Consider the following 22,674-nt stretch of genomic DNA (forward strand, 5'->3'; position numbering starts at 1 on the left):
CCGAAGTCCTTTTGTTCATCCCTCATGCCCCCAAAAAGCTGTACTACTGGGTGAAGGAAATTTACAGCTGCATTTTGAGGTCACAAATGCATTCTTAAAGGATTGCCTTTGAGACTACAGCTTTTGCAGGGAATGATGTATAAATAAGTTACATTAAAATGAAATCATACGGAGTTTTTGTTATTTTAACACCAAACTGAACGGTGGACTGAAATCAACAGAAAGAAAATCAAGCTTAAGTCTCACTTCCTGTAAAGTGGTAGTGCCATTCTAGTTTTATTGTTGCATTAATTTTCATAAAGTGCAGTAACAAAATAAATAAGATGAAAGAAGCTTTGAAGATCTATATACAACTTTGAGATTAAGATAAATTATTGATAATATTCTTGATAGCCTTTTACCTCTGTCGAAAGCTGTAACATATATTGAAAGCTCATTGATCCAGGGAAAATGATTTCTTCCCCTTTAAATCAATCCAGTATTAAGGAGTATATAATTATGCTAGCTTATCCTATCATCAGACAAGGTAAGCTTAAGGGGCAGACTTCTGTGCTATAGACTAAATCCAGATACAGTCAGGTGCTGAGCGTTATTCCTGGCTTCAAAATAGGAGGTATCTGTTTCGCCATCTGGTTGGGGTATGAAAGGCATAGTTTGATGCTGCAGATTTTCCCAGTCCACCTCACTGAAGAGAGTATGATGTTTCAGCTCTTAAGAAAAATATAAAACAAAATAGAATATTATGACACCATTACCTATGCAAGTACTCTTCTGCAGGAATGAAGGACACTGCCACACCTCTATCTTGCCCTTTCATAGGCATTTGTTTGTTTTTCTACTCAATTACTTCTCAATGGCACCCTCTGCATCATTTTACATTACTTGACATAAGATGTCATTGACTTGCATCTTCACAACACACTGACTAATCATCTAGAAGTACTGCTTCCACTTACAAAACCTCAACTTTGCTTATCTCTTTAGCTGCATTTTCGATACCTGTCATCTTTCTTACTTATTTCCTTCTACAGACTAAAATGAAAATATGCTCTTTTGATCACTTGGTGGTATGTGGTTACGAGACCTAACTTCCCCTTTCAATCCTTCACTTCATAAGGCAACAATAAAGACATTGACAAAAACAGGAAGTGGCAGTTAAGGCAGTAAACAGCTAAAAAAATCAGGAACCAAATTTGAGGAAAGTATTGGGAGAAGACTACACAGTCGAGAAAGAATCACCGCTCTGCACTGGGGATGGTGGGCTGGGAAAGCTGTGTGTCTACATGTTGCCTTTTTCCTCATCTGAAAGACTGGAAAGAAGTCTTTCTCTAGGAAGAGAGATAAAAATAGCAAAAACAATTTTTTGTTTCGAGAACTTGTCTTTTAATTTTTCAAAATACATACCTGAGCATGGATTACTTTAGAGTTACTTATTGTAGCAACTCTTAAACTGTGATATCTGGATGTGATGTGATGCTTTATGACCTTCTCATCATAGCTATTCATTTAAACTGAATCTATAACAAGTTCTAATAGAGGCTAAGATGAACTAAACAAACAGCTGAAGCCACTGTTTTTAACTGAAGAATACCCGTACCATTGGCTTCACTATGTGCACTGTTCATTAAACAAACACAAATCTGAGCTTCTTGGTGAGAGCACTTTTCTTCCGTCTCCACTTAATTTGAGCAAATCACAGTATATTATAGTAATTTGCCAAACAATGGTTTCTCAGCTTCAGGACAACTGACATTTGGGACCGGATGTTTGTTGTGGGGACTGTCCTGTCCACTGTAGCACGTCCCCAACAGTTGTGACAACCCAAAACAGCTCCAGACAATACCAAATGTCCTTTGGGGAGCAAAATTACCCCAGTTGAGAATTCTTCTAAAGTAAGTGTTAGAGCTCAGTTGTCAAATATCTGTACCCTCACTTCACACAGGCTTTTGCTTAAATTCCACTCTTCACAGAGGTCTTACTGACCACTCCATCTAAAAACATCTGCCATACTTCGTGTCCTCTCACTCTGCTTTATCTTTCTTCATGGCACTTACAACTAGATAGCATTAAGTCCTGGTTGTATTTATTTACTTTCTATCTTTCCACTAGAATGTGAAATCACAGGGATTTTAGTCTGGTTAATCTGTAGGGAACCCCTAGGACCTGTAACAACACTGTCTGGCACCTACAGGCCACTCTATAGCATTTGTTAAACAAACAATGGATCTTACTAGAGGGTACACCCAGAAGCTGATGCAAATGACATATTACTAGAGCTAAATTTTCTAAACATCCCCTCCTATTTCACATGGAAATGTACTTATTTGTCCCTATACCCGGTTACAAAAAGGATCTTAGGGCAGCTGATGAGATTTACCAGAGGTTCAAAACTGCAGTTTGACCTGTCCCCTGCAGTGGGAAAAATACACTGAACGGATCAAAATGTAACCTGGCAACCTAATACATTTGTCAATCAATAATGGTACCACAGATGAAGCAGTTAGACATTATAGAGTTAAAATTTTGGCAAAAAAATATTTCTTGTATTTGTGGATTGTTAACTTTATCAGGCCCTGATAAACCTAAGACATTGACCAGATAAGACTGTTTCAGGTACCTACTTGAAGTTAAAATTCAGTGAGTGACTATCACAACCTGATCACATTAAATTTTAATGTACAATAAGGGCAAATGTGTCCTTACCCGGACACATACCCGGATACCCGGAGGGCAAAAATAAAGTAAAATTCTTTTTAAACTAATTTAATAGTCAGATTATCTGTAGCATTGTCCTAGAACTTCGTACTAGTATTAACATTCACCTGCTGAAACAAATCAGGGGTAAAAGGGTTTATTAATACAAAACCTTACCTTTCATTCCAGCTCTCTTTGTATTATCGATGGTTAAAAGTATTTCTACTGCACTTTGAGCATTATCAGATAACTTTTCTTCACCTTCAGGCCAAGGGATATCTACAAATATGAATAAGCCTCTTGATCACTGCTCAAAATAATACACAGAGATAAATTAATCTATCTTAATGGGAGAAAAAGAATCACCTCTTTTCAGGATATTCTGGAAGACCTGTTGTGGTGTTTCATCATTGAAAGGGGGAATTCCTGTCAGAAACTCAAAAAAGCAAACTCCAAGTGCCCACCAGTCTACTGCAGCACCTGGAATTTAAGAGTAAGTAGTTGAACTTGAAAGCATTTGCAACAAATGTTTGATCAACTAGACCATTCATACATGGATATTTGGGCACAGTCAAGGCATTCATTTCATGAGGCTTGCTTCTGGCTTCCTTGGGTGCAAAAAGTCAAATGACCTTTAGTTATGCAATACGGTAATTACTTTCTGTATTTCCTAAGAAGTTTAAATTAGCAATTAATACAGTGAGTTAAAGGAAAGTTAAAACTTCTTTTGGTCATTTATTAATAACTTATGATATTCTGGATAGTTACTTGTTCTAAATCCTAAAACACAACCAAGGAATGCATTTAATCTAAAGATTATTCTCTAAAACAGTCATAGTACTTCTCAATTTTAAATTGGGAAATAACATTAAGACAATTCCATGTTCCACTAATTTCACAAAGGTATGAGATGAGGTAGCAACATTTATACTAATTGGAGGATAGCCTGGTAATTATAGAACGCTGTAATTACAGAGTGTTTCCATGGGCTTTATTCCTTTTAAGATCACAGAGGGACAAATTAGTTTAACAAAGAATATTCACTTAAACTATAGCTTGAGGTAATTAGGATATATCTTAATAAATAGGAAAAATTGATTTCTTAATATCTTTATTGAAAGCACCATTTATATACCAAGATGTTTTGAAGGATTATTTTATATGTGACTGTATAATCTGGTGTACACTTTTGTTTAGTTCTATCTATGAATAAGGTGTTTACTGAGCAAAGGTTAACTTTAGTCCAAACATGGCTAACTTCAATATAAACTTAGAACAGGGATTGTGGTCTAGTGCTACATTTGCCTGGAAATCACTCTTTAAATGCAAGTTCACAAACTCTGTTACTGTGGTTAAGCAACGGCCACCCTTCCATTTCATAACAAGCAGGAAAGCACTGTGGAATCCACCACTAGGAAAAGCAGTCGCGTGCATAAGGAATGCCTTTTCACCTGCAAGCCAATAACCCACTTTCCCTGAGAGCACAAGATGCAAATAGTAACAGCATGTTTCTATAGTAATCACTATAAAAACATAAAAACCACCTCATTTAGGAGATCTTTGAAGCAGCACTGAGAAAGTATTTCAATTGATTCCATGATATAACTAAACAACAGAAAAGTAGGGGGAAATCAGGAAAAAAATATAAATTTTATTTATTTTACTCAAGTTAGAAATTAGGACCCTTCTCCCAGTTCAGCCAAAATGTACTCATGTCAAAAACATATGATTCTCCATGGGTATGTCACACATACCCATATATGTGAGTCAAAGTCTAATAAGATCATATATTGTCATAAATCCTGGCAATTATAGCATTAGCCAGAGAGAGAGAACTTACTTTACATTACTTTCTAATTCACAACCCACTTCTGTAATTTGTATATTGATATGCTTTATACCTATTTTTTAATAATAATGGAATTAAATGGTTTATGGAATTCCAGCCCTTTTGTAACTGTTAATACTAATATTTTTTATCAAGCCTATTTCCTCTGTTGCAATAAAAAAAAGCCGTATCTTCACTTTCTGCTGCCTTTAAAAGTCATAAAAAATGTCAGATGCCTACATTTGTTTTCAGAGAAAAGCAACCTCTCTGGATGTCTTCCTGCTCAGAAAACAGAAGACACTTCACTTTTATATTTCATATGTGGGCTGAAATGAAAAATTTTTTTTCTGCCATGTGATCTAGTTATACTTTGACTGTCCAGTGTAATGTGCTTTGCCATATTACTTTAAAAAGAAGCTCACTCACCCGAAGTCAGAAATCCTGCATGTAAGAAAAGAGTAGTTAGGTACACTGTATTCAAATTATGAGTTCATTCTCACGCCATTCATTAAACTAGATACGAGGGATTGTGTCAGATATAAGGGGTACAAAGATGAGTAAGAAAGAGAGCTTTTCCTCAGGAGAAAATAGCCTACTCTGGGAGAGACAATACAGATAATTTTAACACAATGTTAAGAGAACTGAAACAGAAATATGCACAAGAAGCTATGGGAGACTCTGGCCAGAGTTCCTAAGTCTGCTTGTTGACGGGAAGACCTGGAGGGCATCAGAGGAGTCGTAGCTGTGCCTCAGCCAGTGCTAGGAAACAGAGAGGTATGCGTACAAGATGAAGCCTAGGAGCCAAGGGACTTCCCCCTGGGGCCTGCGATCTGGGGGAAGAGGTAGGGAATAGGGAGTTGATTTTTTTCCCTCATGATTATAAATTTTGTAAACTATGTATTAAATTACTTTTATAGAAAATAAAAACTTAAAAATATATATCACTAGATAGCTGAGGTAACTAGACGTCCCACTAAAATAGTGGCAAGATCTAATAACGTAAATCTTTACATTTGAAGCTTACTTTCATATTGTATCCTAAGTTAGACAATATACAAATTATAAGATAGTAAATGGCCTACCAAATCTGTGACTTAGCAAAAAGGACACTGTACATAAATCAGTTCAGTGCCCAGAGGAACTTAGTTGCTTTGGCTAAAAAAGGCAAATATTAAGGGTGTCCACTTGCAACAAGGTAGAGATTCAGAACAGTGCTGAGTGCTGCCCAGGAATTCTCATGGAGTGCTATCTATAGGGAAACCTTAGACACTAGTCTTGGGAAACTTTCTTAAGCTTTTGTAGTAGAGAAAAATATAACAACTAATTATAACATAGGTGGAATGACATAAGTTTTAAATAGTTTCTTTTGGGATTGAGCTCGCAACCGCAGTGCATTACAGGGATGCTCTAACCAACTGAGCAATCTGGCCAGGGCTAAACAGTTTCTACTTAAGTGGTATGGCAATGAAAAAGTAAATCTCTGTAGTTGGTTAAAGGATACTTCATGGAAGAGATGACACTTAAACTGATCATCAATGAGAAGAACTTTAGCATTAAGATGATTGGGGACTGGCTTTTTTAAACTAAGGCAAAATACTTGTGCAAAATAAGGCAAATTTGAAAATATTGTGTCTAAGAGGTAGAATGGGATTGTAAGGCCAAAATAGAAATCTCTTCGAGAGATGTGGCTACTAGGAGAGCTTGGAGCTTGTTACATTTTAAGAAAAATCTGGATTTTGGGCTGCTGCCTTCCGGGATGCTTGTGGTCTCTCCTACCTTGGACTCTGGTCTTGAAAAGTGGGGCAGGGTTTATAGGCACAGGAAGAGAACAACTTGAATTGAATCCAAATCTAGATTGTAACATGCAAAACTGCTTGGCTATCTGAGCATTTTCATTGGTTTTTGAATAAAATGTAGAAAAATTTGCAATCAGGTAAACAAGACGACAAATATTGGGGGGGGGGAGAGGAAAACTCTGGTGGCAATAATTATAAACAAGAGAATGAAATTGAGGAGACCAGAAAGAAAGCTATTAAATAATTGAAAGGAAAAGATGAGGCAGAGACAGTGGCAGAGATGAAAAGGTAAGGAGAAATACTACAGAGATGTAATCAACCAGATTTAAATGCCGGAATGTAGGGACAATGTCTGTATCACCACAGAGATGGTGGAACTGAGATAAGGAATGGAGGAAGTGAAAGCTGGATAACAAGTACAGTTTTGATAGGCAGCATTTGCAAGACCTGTAGAATACTAAATAGATACTTAGGCCATGTGTCTGCTGCCTAGTGAAAGTCAGGATTAGAGATGGGTCTCTGGGAAACATTAACATAGACCCAGCTGAAGTCATGGGAGTGATGAGATTACCAGGGAGCACTTGAACTGGATAAGGGTAAAGGGCGGAATCATGAAGAACCTCCATATTTACAAGAGCTAAGGAAAGAACTGAGGAGCAGCAATAGAGATAGGAGGAGTGAAATTGAGATGAGGCTGGTATTTTGTAAGTAATGACATCACAGGTGACTGCTAATAAAAGATTCAGTTAAATAATCAGATTGCCAAGAATCCTGAAACACCAATTCAAAAGAACGTATGCAGACTCCCAGCCCCGATGGAGGTGTAGGTAGACACACTTTGCCTTCTTGCACAACCAAAAGAAGGACAACAACAAACTTAAAAACAAAAACATAACTAGAAATGCCAGCAAATTGAACCGTATGGAAGTCCAATACCAAGGAGTTAAAGAAGAAACATTCATCCAGACTGGTAGGAGGGGCGGAAACGGGCAGCTGGTGTGGAAAGGACTGGCGGCAAGGTGGCAGCTGGAGGACCAAGGCAGGGGAATTGGTGGCGGGCAGTCCCACATTTGCATGCTAGTAAACTGGGAGGAAAAACTAGGGAACAAGACAGACCACACAACCAAGGGTTCCAGCGTGGGGAAATAAAGCCTCAAAACCTCTGACTGTAAAAACCTGTGGGGGTTGCAGTGGCAGGAGAAACTCCCAGCCTCACAGGAGAGTTCATTCAAGAGACCCACAGGGTCCTAGAACATACACAAACCCACCCCCACAGGAATCAGCACCAGAAGGGACCCAGTTTGCTTGTGGGTAGCAGAGAAGTGACTGACAGCCAGCCGAGAGCTGAGCAAACACCATTGTTCCCTCTCTGACCCCTCTCCCACATACAGTGCCACAATGCAGTGACATGGGTTGCCCCACCCTGGCAAATACCTAAGGCTCTGCCCCTTACTACATAACAGGCTTACCCAGACAAAGAAATATGGCCCAAATGAAAGAACAGATAAAGCTCCAAATATAAAACTAAGTGATGAAGACATAGCCAACCTACCAGATGCAGAGTTCAAAAAACTGGTAAACGGGGCTCACAGAAATGGTTGAGTATGGTTGCAAAATAGGGGAAGAAGTGAAGCCTACAAAAAGTGAATTAAAGGGATCCAACAGTGAAGAGAAGGAAACAGGGACTCAAAATAACAGTTTGGAGCAGAAGGAAGAAATAAACATTCAACCAGAACAGAATGAAGAAACAAGAATTCAAAAAAATGAGGAGAGGCTTAGGAACCTCCAAGACAACTTTAAACATTCCAACATCCAAATCATAGGGGTACCAGAAGGAGAAGAGGAAGAGCAAGACATTGAAAACTTATTTGAAAAAATAATGAAAGAAAACTCCCCAAATTTGGCAAAGGAAATAGACATACAAATCCAGGAAGCTCAGAGAGTCCCAAAGAAGTTAGATCCAAGAAAGCACACACTGAGGCACATCATAATTACATTACCCAAGATTAAAGATAAGGAAATATGCAGCAAGAGAAAAGGAGACAGTTACCTACAAAGGAGTTGCCATAAGCCTGTCAGCTGATTGCTCAAAAGAAATCTTGCAGGGAAGGAGCTGGAAAGAAGTATTCAAAGTCATGAAAGGCAAGGACCTACATCCAAGATTACTCTATCTAGCAAAGCTATCATTTAGAATTGGAAGGCAGATAAAGCGCTTCCCAGAGAAAGTCAAGTTAAAGGAGTTCATCATCACTGAGCCCTTATTATATGAAATGTTAAAGAGACTTATCTAAAAAAAGAAGTTCAAAACTATGAACAGTAAAATTATAACAATGTCACAACTATCAACAAGTGAACCTAGAAAAACAAAAATAAAAACAAACTATGAGCAAACAACTAGAATAGGGACAGAATCACAGAAATGGAAAACACATGGAGGGTTATCATCAGAGAGTGGGGAGAATTGAAGGAAAAGGTACAGGGAATAAGAAGTATAATTGGTATGTACAAAATATACATGGGTAAGTTAAGAATAGTATAGGAAATGGAGAGGCCAAAGAACTTGTATGTACGACCATGGACATGAACTAAGGTGGGGAAATGCTGGTGGGAAGGGGATGCAGGGCAGAGGGGAATAAAGGAGAGAAAAAAATGGGACAACTGTAATAGAATAATCAATAAAATATATATTTTAAAAAAGAACCTACGCACCCTTATGTTCATAGCAGTGTTATAAACAATAGCCAAGTGCTGAAAACAGCCTAAGTGCCCATCAGTAAATGAGTGGATCAAAAAACTATGGTACATTTACACAATGGAATACTAAGCAGCAGAAAGAAAGAATTCCTATCCTTCACAATAGCATGGATAGAACTGGAGAACGTTATGCTAAGTGAAGTAAGCCAGGTGGTGAAAGACAAATACCGTATGATCTCACCTATAAGTGGAACCTAATCGACAAAACAAAGAAGTGAGCAAAATAGAACCAGAGATATGGAAACAAAGAACAAACTGACAGTGACAAGAGGGGAGGGGGCAGGGGGACAATGGGAGAAAAAGGGGGAAGGATCAGGTCAAGGGACATGTATAAAGGACCCATGGGCAAAGACAACTGGGGGAGGGCGGTTTGGATATGGGAGGTGGGGGGTGGGTAGGGCAGGGGAGAATAATGAGGGGAAAATGGGCAACTGTAATTGAACAATAAAAATAAATAGATTGCTAAAGCAAAAATGGTCAGGCAAAGAAAAGCAAGCTTTGAGAAGTTAGGTAGTGAGGGAAAGATGGAAGCTAATTCTTAGACTAAGGAAAAAAAGTCAGCAAAGGAACAAAAATGAAAGTGGTAGGGTGGGGTGGGGAAGATGAGACAGAGTCCAAAGCAAAGGGAAGTGATTAATATCAAACCACAGAAGACAGGGTTATGCTGTGTGTTAAATTATGCCTACTTGAAAAAAGATAACTTTAAGTCCTAACCCTGAGGTCCTCTGAATTTGACATTTGAAGTAGGGTCCTTGCAGATACAATTAGTTAGGTTATGATGAAGTCATATTGGAGTAGGGTGGGTCCCTAATTTGACTGGCATCCTTATGAGAGCACACCCATGTGACCATAGAGAGACAGGAAGAACATCATATAAAGAGGGAAGATTAGTGATGCATCTACAAACCAAGAAATGTCAAAGATTGCCTGCAAACACTAGAAGCTAAGAAAAGGCAAGACAGCATTCCCCTACAGGTTTCAGAGAGAACATGAGCACTGTCCACACCTTGATTGTTCGGCTTCTGGCCTCCAGCATGTTCAGACCATAACTTCCTGTTGCTTGAACCACCCGGGTTGTGGTCCTTTGTTACAGTAACTCCAGGAAACAAATACAGTACATTTTAGATGTAGGAAGGGAAAATAAGGTAAGTAAAAACGCCATCCTTTCATTCTTATGTTGCATTTTGAAGGATGGCTTGTCTCTGGTGTGGGCCTTCTGGTGAGGATGTAAGTGAGGGTACATACACTTTAGACAGGAACAGTCTTCTGCAGACTGGACAGAATTTTAGGCTACTTTGCATTTTTGAGCCAAAACTACAACAGACTTGAGGAGTGATTTAGAGCAAAGACAACCAGGGAGTGAAAGGTGGGACTTCTTTAGATCACTGAGACTGTACCAGAAGCAAAGAACAAATGGCTGCTTGTCTTCTTTCCTTGTAACAAATGTCACACAGAGGAGAAAACGGCATGACTTAATTTTCTACTTCAGGTAATCCAAGTACCCAAAAACTTAAAACAATTTTGCCTCAAAAGAAAATGTAGCCCTGGCTGGTGTGGCTCAGTGGATTGAGCGCTGACCTATGAAATGGAGGGTCGCTGGTTTGATTCCCAGTCAGGGCACATGCCTGGGTTGTGGGCCAGGTCCCCAGTTGGGGACATGTGAGAGGCAACTGATGGATGTATCTGTCACACATTGATGTTTCTTTCCCTCACTTTCTCCCTCCCCTCCCCTCTCTCTAAAAATAAATCAAATCTTAAAAAAAAAGAAAAGAAAATGTAGTGATAGATAACACTTCAAAAACCCAAGACATGTGCCTTACCATGGGCCCTGCCTAATAACAACTCAGGTGCGAGGTAGTCTGGGGTTCCCAGGATTCGCCCGTCATCCAGTGGGGCTGCCCCTCTTCTTACACTCTTTGGAGTTCGATATGGAGTTCCTGACTTGACCTGATTTGGGGTCTGCTATTTAAAAAGAGTTTTTAAAAGACAATTAATTCCTTTTACAGTAAACAGAAATGCCAAAACAAAAGAGTGAGCCTGCTTAGCATGAAGAACATACTCAAATCCTTCATTAATTCCGAAGAAGGACTCATAACTAAGTATAATTATAAAAAGTCTTAATATCTAATGATACTCCAGAGGCTAGGTAACACCAACTCTGTCAATAAGATCTGGATATGCAAGAAACAATAAAAAAGTCGGCAAGAAAAAACTCTTGATAGCATGGATTAATGCAAGCTTAAGAAGTCACCGAGGGAGGCTGCGGCCGAAAGTGACTGAAATGTTAGGATAATACATAAGGTAGAACTAAATAAAAATAACCTCTTATGCTAATTGGTGTTCGAGTTTTTAAGATGTTTAGTTGTCTCATAAGGACTCTGTGAGACCAGCAGGATAGGTATCATTGTATTCTACAGACAGGTGGTAAACAGAGGATCTGAGGGTAAGGGCCTCTAAGTCCCTCAGTGAGTTCTGAATAAAAAACCCAAGTTTTGTAACTCTAAATTCTGGGTTTCCACTTTTTATATTATGTCTCTCCCAGGGAAGAAAAAAAAAAGATAAGCAGTTAGAAAATAAAAACAAAATAAGAATTAAAATATATACTTTCATCTTTTTTCTGTAATGAAGAGATCATCTAGATATATTAGAAGACAGTAGACTTTAATTTTATAACTCACCATTTCTGGGATCAAGTGAAAACATGTGATTGTAAGTGAGTGAATGTAAATATGTGAAAGTATATAGAGCAGTACGAGTGAAGGTGGCGTTGTCGTTAAGAACAATGAACGTGACTACCGGCTTTACTTTTCTGCATTAAAACTTTCAACAATCCACAGATTTCTGACCAGTAAAACAAGACTACATGCTTTATATTGTATAGTCTATCTGACAGGCAAGAGTCTGGCCTTCATAATTTATTCTTCTACAATTCAAAGAACAAGTATTAGAAAGTAGTAACATACCTGATAGAAGTAGGGTCTTTCCTTTTGAGTAGGGGTTATCGCCATGGGGTACGAACCACTATAAGCACACGAGATATCCATTGCATCTAAAGTAATGCTCATTTTGGATGGTTCTGAGTTATTGGATACATTAATATGGCTGTTAAAACTTCGAAAAGCTACAGCATTTCTTTTAGAGCAGGTTAATGTTGTCAACACCTCTGAAGAAGGAGCTAATGTTTTTTGGTTACTGTCTTGGACAGCAGGGTTCACATCATCTTTTGGCAAGGGACTTTTTTGGCAGCTGAGTGATACATTAAGTAGGTCTTCAATATTTGATTCTTCAAAAGAAGATTCTTTGATGCTATTATTTGGATCTAAGGACTGCCTTTCCAGTGGACTTTCCATCATAGAAATTCCAGGAAAAGATGAATCAGAGTCTACATAAATACTTTTAGAAGCTCTATCATCATCAGAACATAGAAAACTAGAACTTAAGTTGTCATTATGCTTGTCACAATCTTCATCCAGTTCACACATAAGGTTTTTTGCTATCATTGGGATAAGTGTTTTTTCTGGCGTGTGTTGTTTATCCATGAAAGAATCAACTATGTTCTCCTTATTAGCGCAGTCATTTTGCTGACTTCTATATACTGATAGCTTAAGGTCCTGAATTTCAGTGGTTAAGCTTGTACTTTGATTTGTATAACAATCTCTCATTTCACTACTATGCTTATACTCTGTACAACTTTTTTTATTCTGTATGGTTTTCTGACAAGGACTGGAGTCAACTAACTCAAAATGTCTCTTCATACTTCTTTTCCCAAGGTGTTCTTCAATCATACCATCAGAATTCACAGCCCCCTGATGTAACTGATGAAAACCAGACTGTCTTGTGTTAGCAGCCATATTAATATTATTTATATCCAGTTCTCTTGCTTCCCAAGAAACCTTCTCAGAGAAGCATTTTTTAGCAAGGTTTACACAAGAGCTTCCACTGGCAGGAATGGCACTGCTGTTCTGAATGGGAGAAAGGGCCAACTCAAGATCCTTCTTATTGGAACTTCTGGTCTTGATGGCATTTGTAGATTTTGTACATAAAGGCCTTTCAGTCGTGTTCCAACTCATCATTGTAGAGCCCGATGCCTCGTCACTTTCCTAAGAGGAAAGGGAAGGGCCTTCTTTAGTTATATGAAGCTGAGATTCTTTAACCTGTGTTAAATCTGTCCACTTAGGTGGAATAAATGACCCCATAAACTATTTATGCTACCTATTCCCACTTCCCAATGGAACAAAAGAACAATGGTAACAGATAACTAAAAGCGATATAAAAAATTTCAGTATACATTTAAATATATTATTTTGAGTGAAACACTGGTCTAAAATGTAAATCAAATATTCTATAATACTTATTTGATAGTGTATTATATGTTATTTAAATAGAACAAATCAGCAGCCAACATATTCAGAGAAATTTGGGGAAAGGCTCTATTATGCATATATCTGCTTTGCATAGGAGTATGGACGATTCTATTTTGAATTTCAAAATGTACAAGACTTGATATAAATATAGGTAATGGAAAATTATAGATAAAAATATTATTAATATAAATATGTATCACTTCAAACAAGTAAAAGAAAACCAAGCTGATAAGGGTAAGGTTAAATTAGTGGTAATTTATAACGAGAAACCAAAACTAACAGGCGTTAAATCCATTGTCAATAAGTTGTCAACACTGATAACAAAGTGTTTTCCTTGAAAACTGAATTCCAACCATCTGCAGAAGCTATTGAGTGATCAGAGCTTTGTACCTAATGTTGCAACTGGTGCTTGGTAATGAGGATTTTTACATGATTACTCAGAGGGAATCTTCAGTAACTCTAATAGTGCCTATTTTTGATGTGTGAAAATTAAACTTTTTAAAGTAAGTAAGAACACAGAGCACTTAGTCATGAATCAAAGAAAATTCCTGAATTACAACTCATTGATCTTCAAGCACAGAAAATGATGCATTTGGGGATCAGCACAGGGCTTATCAGGGGTCCGTTGCTCTTCTGTTGACTGTAACTGGAGAAGAACCACCAGAATGAAATCATTGCGTTCCTTGGGGATGCAGAAGTAGGAGCAACAAGGTAAAGCTGTGTATAGTGGAAACAGTATATTTCTTTCTTGAATAGGACAAAAGTGAAATAATTGTACTAGGAAAGCAAATCTGGTTTATTCTGTAACATATACATATTATTTATAAAACAGACTATAAGGAAAGAAGAAAAAAAAATTGAGAAATCCTGCCTTAACTAAAAAATTTGACCTTACTTATAAAATGCAAATATCCAAAAATAATAAAGAAAATTATAAGACTGAGAATAAGGGGCAAATACAATCCAAATTATTTTATCAAACAGAAGATTTATTCTTTGTGTACTACCATTCTTCTAATCTAACATTATTTTACTGGCATTTTATGAGGGCAACTTTATTATAATTTAAAATTTCAGTTCTTCTCAGCTTTAATTGCTTTTAAAAGGAGAAAAGTAGAATATTTAAATTAAGTAAAAGAACTAAGTAAATTCATTCACTTAGTAAGCAATTTTCTTAGAATAGATATTTTTATAAAAAATTTTATTTATTTATTTTAGAGAGAGGGGAAAGTAAAGAAAAAGAGAGGGAGAGAAACATTGATTGGCTGCCTCTCTCACAACCCAACTGGGGACCTGGCCCGCAACCCAGGCATGTGCCCTGACCAGGAATTGAACCGGCAACTTTCAGTCTGCAGTCCGGTGCTCAATCCACTGAGCCACACCAGCCAGGGAAGAATAGATAATTTTGAAGGTACATCTACATTGTCTTTGTGATCTAAAAGTTATTTCTAATCCAGAAGAGTTGCCATTCTGTTAAATAAGAAACTGGCAGAAAATAGTACAAAGGAGGTAGTGCGAGTTTAAAAATAAGTTATACATTTAAAAAAACCCAACAAGCTAATCTCTGTGTCATGGTAGGGAACTGAAAAAAAAAAAAAAGTCTATATAGATGCATAGAAGCCAAACATTCTATCAATTTATAGCAAAAATCTAAAAATTTGGAATGTCATTATATAAAGTGAGAGTAATTTCAGGCTGGTGTATCTCTCCACACTATGCCCCTTTCCTTTCTTGGAGAGTGAATAAAAACTTAATTCTCTTAAAAAAAAAAAAATCACATTTGGATGAGAAATAGATATTTCAAAAGAATTTCACACAATGTAAAGGAAAATGAAGACTACCTTGACTGCTGTTCATGTAACAGTTTCATTTCCATAAAGAATTTAAATGAAAAGGTAAAACATGTTTCTCTCATTAATTTCACATACGTAATTGGTTATGGTTAAGATAAATTTCACTCTAACCTGGCAGTCCTTTTCCCATCTAGGGCTGCTATGGCATTCAGATTCCACACTGGACACAAAAGTGTGGGACTGACTACTGGCACTTGATGTAGCCAGCCTTTTCCTAGACTGGAGTAGATTAGAAGTTAGACACTTTACAGGCATTCCAGGGTTGGAGGCAACTGTTTCAAGACCTGGAAGGAAGAGAAAATATTGAACCTTATGTCACATCTTTCTTAGTTCCTCACTGAGGAACCATTCCTGAGTTTCCCAGTTAGTGTTTGTCACTTTCTGTGTTGCATAAAAGTCAGTCTCTGTGGCATTTATTTTACAGTATTGTTATTGTTATCCTTTTATACCTGTAATCACCACAAAACTAAAATTTATTTTGAGGCAAGGATGTCCCTCAGCCATCTTTATATCCACAGTACTATGCCTTGCACCTACGTAATTCTGACTGGATTAAAGAATGACTAAGGGAGTTGCAATTATTTTTTCTTAAGACTAAGGCTATAAAATAACATTGACATATTATATATTTCTACAGTCTCTGTTTATCAAATCTATAAATATATATTCAGTCATTTTCATTTTTACAGAGGATTTTGACAGAAGAAACAAGATTTACAGAATTTGGAGGAAAGGGTAAGTGAGCAGAAAATTGTATTTGTAATCAGGACTTGGCTTTCCCATTTACTAGTGTGTAACTCAGCATTTTAAAGTATTAGCTTTCTCATGGGCAGAAAGAAGACAATACTACATATATTCTAGATATGTACAGATTTGTTGAGGACCAAATGCAAAATGAGGTAACATCCATGAAAACAGCTAATGGTAATTACCCTTCAAAGCATCATTATTCACATTCACAAGATGAAGAACATGAATGCAGAGAACTAAATTGTCCACTGTTGCCAAGTTATAAAGGGTGAAGTTATGTGCCAAATAAGCATCGAATGTCCTACTCTCCTCTTCCAGTATTTGACTGTCTTTTATTGTGTGCTACTTAGAAAAATGATAACTTTTCTTTGGCTATTTTATTTCAAAAATCTATTTCATTATTTAATTTATTTTTAGAGAGAGGGGAAGGGAGGGAGAAAGAGAGGAAACATCAATGTGTGGTTACCTCTCCCATGCCCGCCCCACCCTCGAGGACCTGACCTGCCCTGCAACTCAGGCATGTGCTCTAACTGGGAATCAAACTGGCAACGCTTTGGTTCACAGGCTGGCACTCAGTCCATTTAGCCACATTAGCCAGGGCATATTTCAAAAATCTTTCAGAAGTAATTTTATAAAGACAAAACAATATTACAGGTACTACACCTTCTCTATATAAGATTTCTGTAGATCCATACAGTGATATCTACCCAATGATCATTCTATCGTTATAGGTAATTGAAGAATCTCATTAGCTAGACATTTTGTTCTGATCTGTGGACTTGAAGATGTACAATAATTCCTGTCAGAAATGATGTCTACGTAATTAAATATAGGAATGCCACAGACGGTTCAAATATTTGCATTTTCAAATTGTTAAACTGATATTAGAAATGAACTATCTTTTGTTTTATACTTACATGATTTTAGTAGTTTGCTAGAATAAAGAGTACTGTCCTTTTGATCTATAGACATAGGACAAATTAGTCCTTGAGACACCTGTGATGTTTCAGACACATGAGTTGGAGGAATATTTGCAGATTCGTCACTTTTGTCTGCAACTGGTGGTGGGTGCTATTAAAAAGAAAGACAAATACAAATACTAACATTTATCTTCACAATAACACACCAAAGTCAGTTATACTACCCGAGTAGATTAACTGTTAAGTAACTAACATGCTTGATATTTACATTCATCTTGACTGTTTTCTTTAAAGATTTTACTTACTTATTTTTTAGAAAGAAGGGAAGGGAGAGAGAAAGAGAGGAAGAGAAACATCAATGTGTGGTTGCCTCTCATGTGCCCAGCCACCAGGAGCCTGGCCCACAACCCAGGCACGTGCCTTGACTGGGAATCAAACCAGTGACCCTTCAGTTTATAGGCCGGCATTCAATCAACTTAGCTACACCAACCAGGGCTTGATCATTTATTTAAAAAAAAACAGCAAGAGAACAATTTAAAAAAAAAATTTCAATTTTAAATGGTACTCATGAAAGGGCATGTTATATGAGGTATTTTTTGTTTAAAGTACTTACAAATCCCAAAGAGCTGATGAGAGATAATACTTGTCCTGGGGTTCTTGAATAATCTTGTCTAGGTTTAGCCATTGATGGTGTTATAAGGATATCCATCATATTGATGTCTATGAATGCAAAGAAAGTATATGAAATTCTTTAAAAACTTGAACTATCATTGACTAAGTCTATAATCATCTGTTTTGAACTTTGCTCCTCTTTCCGCATTAAATTACCTAGAAATTGGCTTGTGCAAGACAAATATACCCAGGATAGTCAGATGCCATAGAGCAAACATACAAAATTAAGCAACTGATTTAAATCATTAAAGTTTGATAAAACAGATAGAATCCAGTGTAATGATCCAAAGTCTTAGTTTTTCAGGAAGTACTCGGTCACTAAACAAGGGTGTTATGTAACTGGCATCAAAATAATTCTTGGTAAATCAAGTATTAGAAGAGAAGGTAGTAAATAAAGGAATCACGATAGTGGGAATGTAAGTTAAATTTCAAGTCAGAATCTAATTTTAAGGAATTAATACAAATTAAGGGCCCTTCATGTTAACTAAAATGTGCAACTATAGGTCAAGATAGAAATTAACACAGATTTTTACAGGTTTTAGGGCATAACACTGTAAAATAAAATAATTGAACTTGCACACATAATATCATACTATTTTCTTTATATATCAAAAATGGTAAGAGATGTATGGGATATTTCACCTTTAGGGTAGACTGAAAATTGGAGCTTAACAAATTTCATTTATACCTAATACTGATGAAGCAGTAAGTTCTCCTTTTTTGCTAGCTTAATAGTGTAAAATGATTCACTTATTATTATTATTTTTATTGATTTCATTGGGGTGACATTGGCTGATAATATTATATAGGTTTCAGGTGTACAGTTCTACAATACCTCATCTGTATATTGTGTTGTGTGTTCACCACCACAAGTCAATTTTTACTTTTAATATGTGTGTGTGAATTGTGTGTTCATTTTCTTTGCCCCTTGTTTTCCAAGGTCTTATTGGTGGTCAAGTATATTTGAGTAAATTCTTTAGGGATTAAGTGTTTATCACAGATATTTTAGTCATTTTACTGATGTTCAATTGGTCAGAACCAGTGTTGGTAGGGATAAAAAGTCAAAAGAACAGAAACTGTGAAGTTCTCTGTGAAGATCCAAAGATCTTCAAGGACCTTTGAGGATTTAAAAATAATGATTCCCATTTTTCATCTTTAATTGGAAGAAAGATACCATTACATCTTTCTAGTCTATTTTAGAACAAATAATCATCAAAGTTTATTCATTATAAACAAAGAAACAAACAGTATAAATAAATGGGGAAAAAAAATTTGTTGGAATTTTAAAGAAATACTTACCTGCTATTTTTTCTTACCTCTATTCAAAGTAACTTTGGAAAGGCCAAAATCTGTTAGTTTAATATGACCTTCATTGGAAATAAGCATATTGTCTGGTTTCAAATCCCTGCACATACAAAAGATAAGTATCAGATAACTAAAAGAGAGCTAGTATTGATGTTAGAATTACTGGGGGGAAAAAGTTACAGAAGTCTCAAACCCCATTTATTTTGTCTAAAATATGGCACTCATTGATGGCTTTGAAACTGCAGTAAAGTTTAAAAAGCAAACCATCTTTTGTATAAATGAATCAACAAGAAAGTTAACTGATTTAGTGGTAATCTTTTACATTATTCATTAGATAGTCCATTAGAAGAAATCAACCTCATTAGTTAAATTTGACCTCGAGCCAGGTCAAAATCATATTTATCTCATTCAAAGATATTAAGGTCAAACTTTCATAAGGCAGAGCCACTTACCTGACTCTGCACAGAGCAAAACACAGTAATCAACTGGGATTATAAAATATAGCACTTTTATGTATGATGGTACAGGAATGGAAAAATGATTCGATATTCGTCACGATAAAATGGCATACTCATGGTCAAAGCAATGTATTATGAAAACACAAGTAGATGAAGGAAGAGTTGATGGAATTTGTAAATTCACACAAGTTAGTAACATACTATAGATAACTTGGATATATGGGTAAGTGGTTATGCAACTATTATAGACATAATTTGATTATTTGTGTTTTTAAGTAATAGAGAAAAGTCAGTTTTTACCTGTGAATGATTCCATGTCTATGAAGGTAATCTAGAGCCAATGCCACTTCAGAAATATATTTCACAGCCATCTTTTCATCAAAATAACCATATATATGTAGGAGAGATTTGACATCTCCACCAATAAGATATTCCATTACCTATCAAAAAGGAGCATAAATGTTACAGAATAAAACCAATATGATTACACTAAAATATGTATTATTTGAGCATCACAGTTATATATTTTTAGCATGGTTCTGTATAAAACACATTTTCCTGGTACCACTCAGTATGCATTAACACCATGTTTGGTCATGTTGCCTTATGATTTTTTAAGTATAAATTAAACTGTTTAGTCTGAACAAAAATTCAGACTTACAGAAAGGTATAATAGTACAATAGAATGATTTCCCATATACTCTTCATGTAGATTAACCCATTGTTAGCATTTTTCCAAATTTACTTTCTTCCTCTCCACACATGACTGTACAATAAGTAATATTTATGTTAACCATTAACATAATTATGTTACATAATAAACATAATACAATTACTAACCTCATTAACAGATTAAAGAGTTTAATTTAAAAAACTATATGGCAACATTAGACACTGATATTAGTGTATAACTTAAATTTTGCTGAGTAAGTTGAGAAGATCATGACCCATCACTACTGAATTTTTCATCGTGTATCTACCAACAAGGACTTTCTCACACAACTATGGTGTAATATAATCCTGAGAACTTAACATTAATATAATGCCATTGCCTAACATATAGTCCACATTCGAATTTCTCTGATTATCTCAATATCGTCCCTGAGAGCTGGAATCAAGAAAGGAACTTTGTTGTCATGTCTCTTTAGTGCCCTCTAATCCACAGGTGGCAAACACAAGGCCTGCAGCCCAAATCCGGCCCTCCACCTTGTTTCTACCTGGCGGAAGCGCCAGCTCCTTCCCCCCAGCTAAGGAGCAGTTACATTTACACAGCCCTAAAATTACATTCAGCCCTTTGAAGGAACATAACAAGGCTGATGTAGTGCCCGGTGAAAATGAGTTTGACCCTATGGTCAGAGCACAAGAACTGTTTTTTACTTTCAAGTTCTTAATGAACTCTCAAGAAAGAAGGGAGACAACCATAGTGACAGAATGGCACTGAAGGGTTGACAACATGAAATGACAGACAACGAGAGCTGGGGAAGGAGTGATGAGAGGGACGTCATTGGTATCCTCATAGCACAAAGTGAGGAGTCAAGAGATCCTGTCTATATTTCATGAAACTAAATTAAAAAAGTACATAAAAAGGTAACATATGACTTAGAGTCTAAAAATAATCAAGGAACTGAAAAACAGTCATACAATCATTCTGGAATGGAGGCAGAGAGGTTTGGGTCAGCGATTCAAAATATCTAACTGTACTGCGTGACTTTTTTAAAGATTTTATTTATTTACCACACACATATAATACTTAGATCACACCGGGATTTCAAGGTGGGCAGCTTGGCTTTAGGGGCCACACTCCTACCCACAAAATTAATTAAGATGCCTCCACTAAGACACATTTGGTAAATGGAAATTAGAAGAAAAAAATCTAACATGTAGCATTTCATAGACCAGTGATCTCCAAGTGTGATTTCCGCATCAGCAGTATCAGCTCTACCTGGAAACTTTTGAGAAATTTGATCTATGTATTCTATGTGGTTAACAATCCACCGGCCCCCACAGAGATACACTGAATCAGAAGTGGCGGGCGTGGGCTACATCAGGCGGCTTCAGCAATTGTCCCAGGAGGCTGTGCTGCCTGCTGAGGTTTAGGAAGCACCATTCAGGACCCAGGAAAAGCTGGAAAGCATGGATGCCCCAGGACAGGGTCTAGGACTTCCCTGTTCTTGGTTTTTAATTGGCAAGTGTTGCTTTCATAATGAATACACCATATTTTCCTGTGTATAACACACACCCACATTTTTGTGCACTATACATGGGATTATTATACACATTATTAGATCCATGGTATGTAATCATTACACACATGTATATGCACATCCCGAGTTTTCCCTCAAAAATTTGGGCAAAAAAGTACACATTATACATGACAAAATACGGTAGTTTATACACGGGCAAATGTAAGCATGCAGATGTGTGTGTGTCATTATAGCAAAATACAGAAATTTTCCAGAGTCGTCAAGGTACTTATTTAAATATGCATACTTTCCCAGAAAATAGATGGGAAATTCTAGGTAGATGTACTCTCTAGACTATGTAAGACAGGAAACTGAGAAAGAGATAAACAAATATACAAATACAACAAAACATACCAGAAATTGATTAAAAGTCTAAATAAATGCATCTACAGTATCAGAAGCATAACAATATTTATGTCTTTCATATTCCTCAATGCCACATCCACACAAAATACACCAGGAAAAAAAATTAACTAACCAAAGCAGATTAAATTTCTTCCTCACAAATGTTATTCTAATTCTGGCAAAAAAAAAAAAAAAAAAAGCCCATGTTATTTTCCAAATATCTGTCTGGTACTGCTCTTCATCTTTGATTTTCACCAAAGTTCAAAATATTTAATCACAGACTTTTAAATCCAGTGATTCCATTCAACTAGATACTCTGTGGATCCTATTTTAAGGTAAAGAACACCTTTAAGTTAGAAAAGTTCTCAGTACTTGGGATAAAAGCTGTTTGTGTATAAAATAGTTTAGAAGTAAGAGGCAGAATTGAAAGAACGAAAGTCCAACTAAAAGGGGAAAAAGGAAAGAAGACATGACAAGGATGACGGACTGGGGGGTTCAAGTTCACATTAAAGAAAGCAGGTAGGAAATGAAGGGAATGTGGAAGAAAGATGACGAGTCTGGATGCCACCAAAGAACCCCAACAGAATCACAAAATGAAATGCACCTGGAGAAAGTGGAAATTTAAAAGCCATCATAATATTTAATTTATGTAATCTGTCTCACCTGCCTGTTAGAAAAACATTTGGTTCACA

General features: G+C 36.6%; 1 protein-coding gene across 6 annotated transcripts in view; it reads right to left on the reverse strand.

The window, feature by feature from the left end:
• Positions 1 to 269: 269 nt before the first annotated feature.
• MASTL (microtubule associated serine/threonine kinase like) overlaps positions 270 to 22,674 on the reverse strand; it is a 32,658-nt gene continuing 10,253 nt past the window's right edge. For 2 of the 6 annotated variants that reach the window (XM_053922112.1, XM_024576683.3), the window contains 10 exons: positions 19,695 to 19,834; positions 18,948 to 19,036; positions 17,573 to 17,679; positions 16,957 to 17,110; positions 15,401 to 15,573; positions 12,036 to 13,172; positions 10,893 to 11,034; positions 3,061 to 3,174; positions 2,872 to 2,973; positions 270 to 710 (listed from right to left, as the gene is read on the reverse strand). In XM_053922112.1, the coding sequence (XP_053778087.1) occupies positions 553 to 710; positions 2,872 to 2,973; positions 3,061 to 3,174; positions 10,893 to 11,034; positions 12,036 to 13,172; positions 15,401 to 15,573; positions 16,957 to 17,110; positions 17,573 to 17,679; positions 18,948 to 19,036; positions 19,695 to 19,834 (2,316 nt within the window). In that variant the 3' untranslated portion in view covers positions 270 to 552. Of the gene's footprint in view, positions 711 to 2,871; positions 2,974 to 3,060; positions 4,964 to 10,892; positions 11,035 to 12,035; positions 13,173 to 15,400; positions 15,574 to 16,956; positions 17,111 to 17,572; positions 17,680 to 18,947; positions 19,037 to 19,694; positions 19,835 to 22,674 lie in introns of those variants that run through there. The other 4 variants (XM_053922111.1, XM_045184194.3, XM_024576689.3 and 1 more) reach the window with 4 other exon arrangements.

This window comes from Desmodus rotundus, chromosome 4, assembly GCF_022682495.2.
Source record: "Desmodus rotundus isolate HL8 chromosome 4, HLdesRot8A.1, whole genome shotgun sequence".
NCBI lineage: Eukaryota > Metazoa > Chordata > Mammalia > Chiroptera > Phyllostomidae > Desmodus > Desmodus rotundus.